Source organism: Mya arenaria, chromosome 15 (genome assembly GCF_026914265.1).
Source record: "Mya arenaria isolate MELC-2E11 chromosome 15, ASM2691426v1".
In the NCBI taxonomy this organism is placed as follows: domain Eukaryota; kingdom Metazoa; phylum Mollusca; class Bivalvia; order Myida; family Myidae; genus Mya; species Mya arenaria.
The window spans coordinates 49,730,212-49,742,277 of NC_069136.1; the positions used below are offsets into that span (position 1 = coordinate 49,730,212).

The 12,066-nt window shown below is 33.8% G+C and overlaps 1 protein-coding gene across 2 annotated transcripts; it reads right to left on the reverse strand.

The window, feature by feature from the left end:
- Nucleotides 1-1,138: 1,138 nt before the first annotated feature.
- Nucleotides 1,139-4,554, reverse strand: LOC128220278 (kelch-like protein 30). Of its 2 annotated transcripts, none has more exons than XM_052928618.1 (4): nucleotides 4,434-4,554; nucleotides 4,087-4,199; nucleotides 3,128-3,212; nucleotides 1,139-2,702 (listed from the first exon to the last, which is right to left on the reverse strand). In XM_052928618.1, exons 2-4 carry the CDS (start codon nucleotides 4,195-4,197, stop codon nucleotides 2,083-2,085), a joined length of 816 nt encoding a protein of 271 aa, XP_052784578.1. In that variant the 5' UTR covers nucleotides 4,198-4,199; nucleotides 4,434-4,554; the 3' UTR covers nucleotides 1,139-2,082. The 2 variants fall into 2 exon arrangements, with proteins under 2 accessions (XP_052784578.1, XP_052784577.1); XM_052928617.1 differs by having other exon boundaries at nucleotides 4,369-4,476.
- Nucleotides 4,555-12,066: the final 7,512 nt, after the last annotated feature.

Sequence of the window (12,066 nt, forward strand, 5' to 3'; positions counted from 1 at the left end):
AAGTTAAAACATTCTACTCAACTCTTGGAAGGTCACATGTAGACGAAACTTACACTCGTTTTGACTACCAAGGCCCGATTGAGGTTTTGCCGAAGAATATAAGCCAACATATATTTTGGTATTTGTCATCGGCGTAATTTTCTAAATGGTTGAGGAGATCGTATTCCGGCCCAGTGTGATTGTTTAAAGCAAGTTGATGTGATTTGTGTTGTTTTTCTTCGACGGTTCTATCTCTTACATTTTATACAAGTTTGTGTAACATAATATTTTGATAATAATACAATAATACCTGTTTTATGTATGATCTCTGAGATCCAGAGTGGTTTAATCGATGCTTCTTTAAAACGTGTTGGATAGACTTCGTGTTTACAGTCTGCATCAGAACCATGTCATTTATGGTGCAAAATGTATCAAAGTTAATTAATAATTGCCGGCGTTGATCATTTAACAACTAATATAACGTCATACAAACTAATAACAAAAAATATTGACCGGCTTAAAACCAACAGAACATGTATGGGACATACTCAAAACGCGTCCCTCTCCATACACAGAAAGACAAAGGAATACCTAGTACAGACACGTATTGAGAATCGTGCAAGAATCCACATTCACAAATCAGTTGGTTTAGCACATTCAGAACTAGATGCCGAAATGAAAGCTCGTGGTGGATATCCTCGGTATTTACATATGCTCGTGTTTGTTTACACTGTATTCATTCAATTCGTGCAGTGATCTTCACATTTTAATGGCTTGAATGTTATTTATTGTTACTTGCTATTTAATATTATACACTTGTTTAGTAGTGTAATGTTTCAAACAGTATGAACTGATATCCTTTTCATTTTGTGGCTTATTTGTTTTTTTAGGAATGACATCCGATTAGTCATAAATGTTATAATAATCATCATCCCTATCGAACACGTTTCTTAGGTAATTGTAATCATCGTCGTGATCATAGCAATCATCATTGTAATCATAGTTATCATCGTAATCATAGTTATAATCGTCATGGTCGTTCCAGTCGCTAGGTACACCTAGCTGGGTGTATCTACGAGCGTTTACAGTGAATAAATTGGCTCTACACTCTTCGGCTTTGATTCGATCACAGTGTGGACACTTCACATTGCATTTCAGCTTGTACCGTGGAATCTCTATTTCTTGAATATTTCGAATGATAGAATCATCTACATTGTCGTCGGGGAGAGGAATCTGCTTCCATTTTGCATCGTTCGCACTTACCTTTCCCAATTCATCCGATGTATACTCCATCAGCTTGAAGAAATCAGAGCGTTCGTGAGATCTCCTTTTTATTCGATAACGAACCCATTTGTTCCTAACAACAACAAGAGTACTTAAATCAGTTTTTTCATACGGGTAGGTTTCATAAACTGAAAATATTCTTTCATTTCGAAGACCTGTTTGTGATTGTATAAAACGAATTTTCTTTTGGTCACAGATAACGAAACCATCTTTAAATGGACTCACTTCATCATGGCATTTAAGCTCTATATCGAGAATTTTCATTTTGCAGGAATGTTGGTCGTATATGCAAAAAAACTTCTGAACTTTGGAAAAAAGCGCTATTAATTTGGCATCATTTACAACAAGTCTTACTTCAAAATCTATATTCATTGACAGAAGTGGCGTTAAAATTGTTTCGTTACTACTTCCGCTGATTACCCCCCAAAAGGATCGTCGGTCTTTGAGTCAGCATTCTAGAAGCATTAGTCATATTTGTAGGACTTCTTGACGTCGACATTCGATGGGTTCGTTGTGCCTTATGACTAAGGCCTTGTACTCTTTCCTTTTTCTTTATTAGGACCGGATATTTTGAGACTACATAACAGACTTTGTCGGATATGTAAATATTAACAAGTTTCCCTATTTTTTGATCATGTGAAGTGATAAGACTTACTAAATTGTAAGTTAACTCGTCAAGATCTAAACAATCATGAAGGCGAATAAAACATTTCTCTGATATCTTCTCCACCACGCAAAGAGTGGATTTCGCGTAGGTGAATGTAAAGGCTCTTTCTAAGTGATTGCAAGTGCTTTTAATCCTAAACCATCTTTCCTGGGCTAGGTCAAAAACCCAGAAAAACCATGATCAAGGTCGTTCTGAGTGATCAATACATTTTGCATTTTTGCCACAGTTTCAGTTTCCGTCTCATATAGATTTTGTAAGTCTTCAAAGTGTTTATCCCCTTTTGCTTTTTCAATCAAACCAACAGTTACTTCCGAGAGTTCTATGCCTGCAATTATTTTGTCTAGCTTTGGTTTCCTCTGTTCAGGGGAGTGCTCTACCCACCTAATCATAAATTCAAACCTGACATCTGCGTTAACATATGACAATGTTGCATCTGAGAACATGTTTTCAAGCGTGTCAGCCGTGATTGTCAGTAACTGATTGCCGCCTAACAATTCTGGCAAATGTTGCCTGATGTATTTTGTCAATGCAAGCATTTTAAAATCAAAGATACTGCTGAGATGGAGTAGATTTTCTATGTTTTCTTCATCCATCTTGGTATCCTTTCTGATCCAGTTTACACAGAACGCCTTCAGATTTGGTATCAACAAAAATTCGGCCAGGTGCATCACGGCGGATACATTGTCTATGGTCAACATGGGAAATTGCCCGTAGAAGAACATCATTACCATGTCGATGGACTCTGGAGAGCCTAGTTTCAATTCTACAAAACCTGAAAAAAGTTGTCGTATATGACCTTATAAGTGACACACAATTTAAGTAAACTAATAGTTTTCTATACCAGATACTGGGACTGTCCTTTTAGGCTTATATGCTCACGTCATTCATGTTTTATTTCATAATCAGTACACTAGTTTGGTATTTAAAAAGGAAACTAAATTATTCAAAACTTTGAAGCGTTCAGTTATTTATAATTAAATAAATTAGGCAATTTATAAAACTGAAACATTTTAATGGCCTGATTTTCAAATAGTCATTTTTAAGTTAAGTTCGCCATTTATAATGTAAGACGAAAACAGATTCAGTTGTGTGACTTTTTTCCTTTAATGTGTCCCTTTTTCATATAAATTTAAAAAAAAATTATTCCTGATCATAATCTGAATGAATCTGATAACAGTTATGCGAATGTTAGCCTACCTTTGGCTTTTTCATTGAAGTTATTCCTCATCATTGCCTGGATGAATGGACTGACACACAAAACACAGTCATGGTAACGCTTGGTCTGTTTAAATGTAATTGAAGCCATTAGTTGTAATAAGCAGTAAGAACGTATGCACGTTGCATGCGCATTTTAAGATCACATATGGAAAATATTCAACTTTAGGCGTTTTCCATATGTAAGTTTGAGATGGTTGTATTTTAAGTACGACTGTTTACTTACATTATAGCCATCTTATGATTGGCTCAATAATAGTAACGTAGTTCATACATTCACAATACTGCTCGGTATCTAACTACGATCGTTATTCAAGTTTACTTGATACATTCTTTACCGCATGTTTTGCCGTTTAATTCAATATGGCAGAGACAAAATGTTTTCTTAAACAAAATAAACCGTTCACTTTTCCGATTATGCTTTATGTAAGTTGATCTTCAGGCAAAAAGAACAGGTGAAACGACGAATTACTTGTTCCAGTGCAATGTCAATTGTGTTTAACTAGTATGCGCCTACGCATATAGTGTAGCCTTGAATGAATGTCAACTGTCGGTGTCCACGAAACAAATGTTTTCAAACATTAAGTCTTATTTCAAAACTGAAATTTAGTAAGGCCCAAAACAGTTCTTTATTTCTTGGGTAGTTTGGTAAGCATAACATTACCTATCTTTAAATAATCGGGATTCTGTACCCAACCGACCTAAATCAGGGTATATTACTAATGAACAAAATTTTGAATATATAATGATCAAATTTTTACATTTTCACTCCAAAAATGCACATTTTTAGAAAATAACGAAAAAAAAACACTACGGCAAAAAAAGTGGAGGAAAAAAGGAACGGTCGGGTAAATGGTAACAAACACCAAATAATAACGCCAAAATGTTCTTCAGTACAAATTCAAAATTCATGAATTCGACGAAGGTCAATTCCACCTTACCCAGAGTCCTTGTTTCACTGTGAAGTTGCAATAGTTACTTTGTTCTTTCACTTGCTGCCGTAGCAGCTCCCCTATGGCCACTGGCCTATATATCATCTCATTAAAGTCCATTTCTACAAGCAAAGATATTTATATAAAGTGAAATATCATTGTTGAATACAATGGATCGTTCAATATAGAATCTACCAATGTCTCAATAAATATTTTCAATGATTATAGTTTAAAGTTTAACCATGGAAGAACAATCAGTTAATAGTATATACAAAAATAAAGCAATCGTACCTTGGTGTATGTAGCGTGTTAATGGTCGAAAACAAAATAAAGATATGTTTAATTCACGGAAATACCTGCACTTTCGATTTACTATTTGTTTTCGTTATCTCCCATGACTCTATCATCTATGCGTCTGGTGTATTGATCAAAATACATGAAAGTGTGACGTCATTGTACTTCGTATGCTTGTTCAAGAGGATCTGCAAAAACATGTTCTATACAACACGATGCAAGTGTGAAGCGTAAAGAGTAAAGGGCAGTTATTCAATATAGGTCTTATTTTGAACAAAGAACGCTCTAACTAATCGAGTCAATGATGGATGAACATAAGATTAAATTCAGGAGTTAAAAGATTGTATCCATTTTTCGTAATTTACTAAAAGATTTGGGTTTTTTTAGTAAATATGTTAACATTTGACCAATTTATATCTAAAAAAAATACAATAGTAATTTACCCCGATATAGGAGAGGTTTGGTACAAATTTCAGGTTCTCAAAAATAGCAATGTCTACCTACCTACCATATTTGTTTTAGATATAAGTGGAAACAAAGAATTCTATGTTTTTGATATCGTATTTGAAGAAATAAATTAAGTATAAGAAATACAAATTAGGATATATGTGTACATTTGAAGGACTAAGACTCGACTTCTAACTCGAATGTTATAGATATACTAAGTATATGTCCATACCTTTTGCAGCATGGAAATCGACCAGTTTATATAAATAGTCACTGACAAAATGGTTATATTTGTATATGCTTTTATTAATTCTGCTTTATGGTGATCAGGATAGCTTAACTTTGAAATTAATGTTTGAATTATGAATTTGACCAGATAAGAATGGTTTCAATCATTAAGATAATTTAAAAAAACAAAACATGTCTTGTTCATACGCTGTATAAATTGTATTTCTTTGAAATAGTTTGTGAACCTTTTCCACAATCCTGTAATGCTTAACACGCTCAAATGTCGGAATCGATTAGTTTACTTATTAATAAATAACCGTGCATCGGTATTTATTTAATTATTGATCAAGTCGATCTTTGACAAATCATTACTTCGCAATCAATGGAACATTGTAAAATAAGTTTGGATATCTTTTGACACTTTTCTCACAGTTTTCAATGAGTTTTCAGGAGATTTTAGCCTCTAGCTCAATAGCAAATAACTGAATAATGATAATTGAGTTTATGTAATGCAAACAATAATCACCTAATTAAGACTTTTTTTATCCTAATTAAGACTTATGATCTTCAAATAAGGACTTAGTATATAAGGGGAATGTTCATTCAAAAGTATTATGAACTGTGACAATAGCTACGTTTCCATAAACTTGTAATTCTGACATATTGTAGTAAATCCGAACTATTGTAGATACGAAAAAGTATCTCCAAGAAAGGACTTTGTATCCCCAAATTATGACTAAGTATATCCTTATTAGGATTTATTATCTTTTAATAAGGACTTATTATCTCCTAATTAGGACTAAGAATATCCTGACAAGGAGTTTCTATTCATAAGGACCAACTATATCCTAATTATGACTTCACGTCTCCACATTAGAACTATGTATCTCTTAGTCAGGGGATAATTCATCCAAAAATAGTAGAGACTGGTGCACAAGGCCGCTTTCATCTACCCCAAAGTTGGTTTTAGTATGATGTTGAAACTATGATATAGGAATAATATTGAGTCTCTTTAACTCCGACATCGCTGTTTGTAAACAAGTCCAGACCAGTAGATCAATGCCGAGTATGTTTGTAGGTGTATCCTTTATCGTTACGTTTAAATTTATTCAATTGAGTGAGTGAATCAGTGCATTATGGTAGCCCAGGTAATATTTACGATGTTATAAGGTAGACAACTGTTGACCTTACATTTGTGTTTTTTATTTGTTGATTGCTTCCCTTTAGGCCATTTCATGCGAAGTATTATGGAGACATGTTTTTAATTTTCAATGGGAAGGTGTCAATGGATCAATTTTATTTATTTCAGACAAAAAAATTCTTAATGATAACAACTCTCAATCAATTTCACCTTATTTTGTGTCCAAGAACCGTGTTGATTGCGCGTAAAAACTTTCAAAACGGAATAATCATAACTGTTCAAACGAGAAATTGAAATAAGTAAGAAAGTAAGTAAGTAAGCAAGCAAGCAAGCAAGCAAGCAAGTAAGTAAGTAAGTAGGTAAGTAAGTAAGTAAGAAAGTAAGTATGTAAGTAAGTTGTATAATAGGACAGAAAATCTCAAAATATAAAGAAGGTAACACCCGGCTCTATGGGCCTATAAGTCACCAGTTAGGAAATAAAACAGAGATGTATTACTTATGAAATTCATATATTCTAACAATTGATAATGTTGAAATGAGATATTAGACTGTTACTTGTCTAAAATGTAATTTGAACGAGAAGTAAGTGCCTTGCATCCTGCCCTTCGGAAGGGTATGCACTTTGACTTACCGGCATTAGTAAGCACACGCATCTTTTGGATGTGGTGTTCAGTTTAAACGTATTGTAATACATGTTGATTTCTTACAACAGATAAATACATTTTAAAGAATATGATGGCAAACTATGCTGTAAGAGGAAGCGCTTTATTAATTTGTTAGTTACTCTTGATAACTGCAAGATTCAATTTGAATGACCATGAAGTGTTAATGAAAAGGCAAGGCAACCGTGTATAACGAGAATAATATTGCCTATGTAGGTTTGTTCAATTGTCACTAATGGAAAAATAATGCGGAATTTACACCTCCTTCTTTGCCAACCGGAACACCGCTTAAAATTAGACTGGTAACCTGAATACCAGTTTTAAAACGATAAACATGTATTTGATTGGCTTTTTCGGGCCAGCTTTTATATATAACCCAAAACCATTTATGACAAATGCGTTGCAACATTAAAGAAGCCCCGACATAGTTGGGTTCGTAAGATTGTCATATTTAAGGATGTGCGTTGGAGCTTTTTTGGCATAATTGAAACATAATATATTGGGTCTTGAATGCCTACTTTTGAATCTATTACTCTCAAATGAAGAATTAATATTTCTTTTTATAAATAGAACCATAATCAAAGAAAAAGAAATAGAAAATGACAATACCGCTATCAATTGAGTTTATTTAAATTAGGATTGATTATCCCATGTTTATATATTCATGTATATCATTGCACGCATGATTTATCATAAAAGCTTATTCATATGTTACAAAATAAATCCAATTGGTAAAACAATGAAATACAAGTATAAAAACTTCTGGGAGACGTCAAGTAACATTCACAAAGATCTTGATTATTACCACACGAGAGAAAATGCGCCTTATTTTAACACCCATTAAACAACTAACGAGCTTTCATCCTTGGTTAAGATTTCGGTAACCGCCTTCGCACAGTCAGTGAAATTTACGTCAGTGTTAATTGTATGTTGATATGTTCAAACAAATCCTATGAGTTTACAAGAAAGTAACAAGCTAACTAACATCAGGGGATAAACAGCTTATATCTTAAGCATTTAAGTAACATTTACACATTACATTCACATAACATTCACAAATGTTTACTCATTACATAGCAGTTATGAAAACCCCATGAAAGTCAACAGTTGCATAACAATGACATAACACTTGACGTGACAACGGTGACTTCATTTATTTAACACAAGTAACACTTTTGTTGCTCGTTAAAAACCTTATTCCGCTCTGAAAGCATTTCCCCAAACGTGGCTTTCTCCATGTCTTTACATTTAAATGAATTATCCCTCCTTAAGGCGGTGCAAGTATTCTTATTTTCACGCTCGCCAAAACTTAAGAATTAAGTTGACACCATTCAACTACATTTTAATCACCTTGTCAGTATGATTATCAATAGGTTTAAACTATTAAACATTCCACTCAATTATTGGAAGCTCAATGGTGTACGAAACCTACACTCGTATTAACAACTAAGACCCGTTTGAGGTTTTGCCGAACCACCGTAGACAACATGTATTACGGTAGTTGTCATCGAAGTAATGTCTGGATGGTTGAAAATATCATGTTCCAGTCCAATGTGATTGTTTGAAGCAAATTGGTCAATAACTTGAAGTGATTTGTTGTTTTATTTCTTCATCGGTTCTATCACTTTCATATGACACAAGTGTGTTTAACTTAAAATTTAAACATGTCCTGTTTAATCAATGCTCTCTTGAGTTCCAGAGTCTGATACTGGTTTTATCGCCGTTTCTTTATTACTTCCTGGATATACTGAGTTATTGTCGTCTGCAATAGGACCATGGCATGCATGGTGCAAAATGAATCAATGTTACCGGCGTTTATCATTTAAAAACTTATATAACGTAGTAAATACAATATATATATATATATATATATATATATATATATATATATATATATATATATTGCCCAGCTTAAACCAAACAGAGCATGTATGGGACACACTCAAAAACCGTCCCTTCCCATACACAGGAAGACACAGGAAGACTTGGTACAGACACTTATTGAGAAATTTGCCAGAAGCTATGTTCACAGAACAGGTGGCTTAGCATATTGCAGACATGTTATGGACATCCTCGCTATTTAAATATGTTCGTGTTTGTTCAAACTATAGTGTGTAACAATTTTCTAACACAACCGATTTACTCATGTAAATGTTCGATTTGTTAAGTGATTTACACATTTAAATCGCTTGAATGTTAATTATTGTTACTTGCTATTGAATATTTTTATAATTATCTATTAGGTTGAATGACGTAGTAATGTTGTAAATATTATAAAATGATATCCCTTTTCTTTTGTTGCCTATCTCATTTTAGGAATAACGTCTGATAAATCCTGATCCCCAAAGCTTTCGAGCACGTTTCCTTTGTTATTGTAATCATCATGGCAAAAATCAATCCAACTGCTACCCCTCTTTCTTGTAGAGACATCCGCGCCATTTTGTGTCTTCCATATAAGCACAGGGGTTTACTGTCTATTTAGCCACATGCGATTTCCTCGTGCATTGGTTTTGGCCATTTTTCACACTGATGCATTTAATTGTCCAACTTATTTTAAAAGTAATAGCGTTTTATATTGGTATCATTATGTTTATTTTGTGTTCCAAATTTGGTGGAGAAATAAACATAATAATGAAGATTTACACCGGGGATGAGCAAAAAAGTCACGTGACCACAAATGCAAACGCCAGTAGTATTTTGGCTCGATTGATCGTTAATCAAGGAAAGTTTCTTATCGATATTTTTGTTATACGCGAGAGTTCGTTCAAATGACATAGCGCAAAAAAGAATGCATTGTTTTGTCTTTCGATCGGTGTATTGGTCACCATTCATGTCTGCATAGTTTCCGAGAACACTTCGATACAAATTGTGTCCATGAATGCAAACGCACGTAGGTAGTGTTAAAATGTCACATATTTTGATAAATTGCCACAATTTTTCAATTGTTTTGACTTTCAGTTGTTCAATAATTGCTTTTATTTGTTTTATGAATATTTTGTGCGATGCAATTTGTACAAACAAATGCATTTTCTGAAGTATTTAAATTTGGCAAACGCACGTTGGCATTTTCATAAGGCAAACGTACGTAGTCTACCTAAAATGACAAACGCACGTAGGCATCTTATATAATAATAATAATAATAACTTATCGTATATGTCGAAAGCTTTTAAAACTTTTTATTATTTTCATATCCATAACTATTGCTGTAAGATTTTTGAATTTATATTTAATTATTATTATGATCATAATGCTTACGGTCATATGCATAAGGGAAAGTGAAACGCTTTATGTCGTTTTACTTAGCTAGGTAAGCCATCTTTTAAGATTTTAATAAGCGTTTGTTTGCACGAGACGTATTTTTTATGAACATGCTTTTACAGATGATATTCTTTTAACAAACTGCAATTTGTGTAATATATTTTGCGAAGTAAATCAAGTGGAGCTTAATTAATGAATGACAGTGTCTGTTTCAGTGATGTCATTTGTTTGCCACGTTTGTGGGAATGCGTTGAAAACGACATGGGGGCTGAAATTGCATGAGCGCCGCTATGACGGTGTAAAAGCATTTACATGCTGTTAGAAACAGTTATACACCACGGAGAGTTTGACGCGTCATATGTAAGTGTATTCTAGTATTAAAAAATACTTATATTATTCTTGTTTTATTCTATATTATTCTATAATTAAGCAATTATCTACCAGTCACAAGCTCAGGCGTTTTTTATTATATTGCAATTACAAGTATTTTAATTGCATACTTTTAATGGCATACATGTATTTATACAGGTGCACCACACATGGATCCAATAAGCAGTTTTTATGTCCGAAATGCATGCAGGAGGTCACCATACATACGTGCCTGAACAGGCATTGGCGAGGAGAAGATGGCACGACACGTTATACGTGCGAAATGTGTGGGATTTCAATGGAGGAGAAATAGACCTGAAGGCTCATATGGACAGCCATACTGGCGAGAAATCATACCAGTGCGCTGAATGTGGGAAATGTTATCGGCATAGAAGTAGATTGTGCAAGCAAAAGTTATTAAACACACCAAATAAAACATCAAATTTTAGATAATAAGTATCTTTCATGGCCGAGAGTGCAAGGTTCATCCCAACCCGAACATAGAGTGTATAGCGGAAGCGGGGTTTACCGTGTTTCCGCAAAACACCCTGCGAGAGGGGTGGGATGAACCTATCTTACACGAGCGGCGATGATCCTGTAAAAACCTGGAAATCTTTTGTGCGTAGTGAATATAATGCGCGTATAGATTTGTAATAATTCGTGTTTGTTATGGATATTCGTGCAGTGATTCAGATTATGTTTATGTTATGATTAAATATTTATAGTTCTAAAAAGAGGACAGCGTTATTTCTTGAATGGAGCGCGAAAACTTTTCTATTGCTCCATTTGAAGCGAGAAATAATCAATTTTGAATTTAAAAATTGCCACGAGACAATGTTTCCATGATGCTACAGACGACAGTCGTCTACAAGGGAGGTAATTGTGTGATGACGATTGAAAAAAATGAATTCCATACGGGTACTTTTTTATCTTGGTCCTTGCCAAATTTTTAGGTCAACTTATCTGATGTGGAAGAAAGTAGAATCTCAGGCAGATCATAACAAAAGTTTGTTTATTAATTAATCGTTATGTTATTTGATTACTTATCTTTGATTTTATCTGATTATCTGTGATCGCTTTTATTGTCAATCATTTTATTCAATGTATAAAACAAATCTAAGATATACAGTTATAGAATAAATGAAGAACATGTCCATTATAATGTCTTTATTTCTGTAAAACAGCACTTATACATATAGTTCAAAGAGTATTTTCAGTGATATAAACATTGTTCCGGGTGGAGCATACATTGTCATTGTATCATCGCAATATCATTTTATGGTTATCATTATCACAATATCTGTCATTAACAATTATCATGACAGTATTATCATCACAACACGAAGAATGGTTCATTAAAGATGTTTAAATTATGTTCAAATGAAACGTTTATCCCCATGCGATCTGTTACAAGCATCTTAGAATCGTTGCGTCTGGCCCGCTCCCAGCACACACCAATGGTTCCCTTCTGTAATGCATTTCTGTTTATCAAAACAGTCCCGTACTGTACTGGACTCCGACTCTTTGTATCAAACGTGTGGTTCCTGAAATGTGACATTACAACAGCTGTTCTAAATATTCGAGATAAA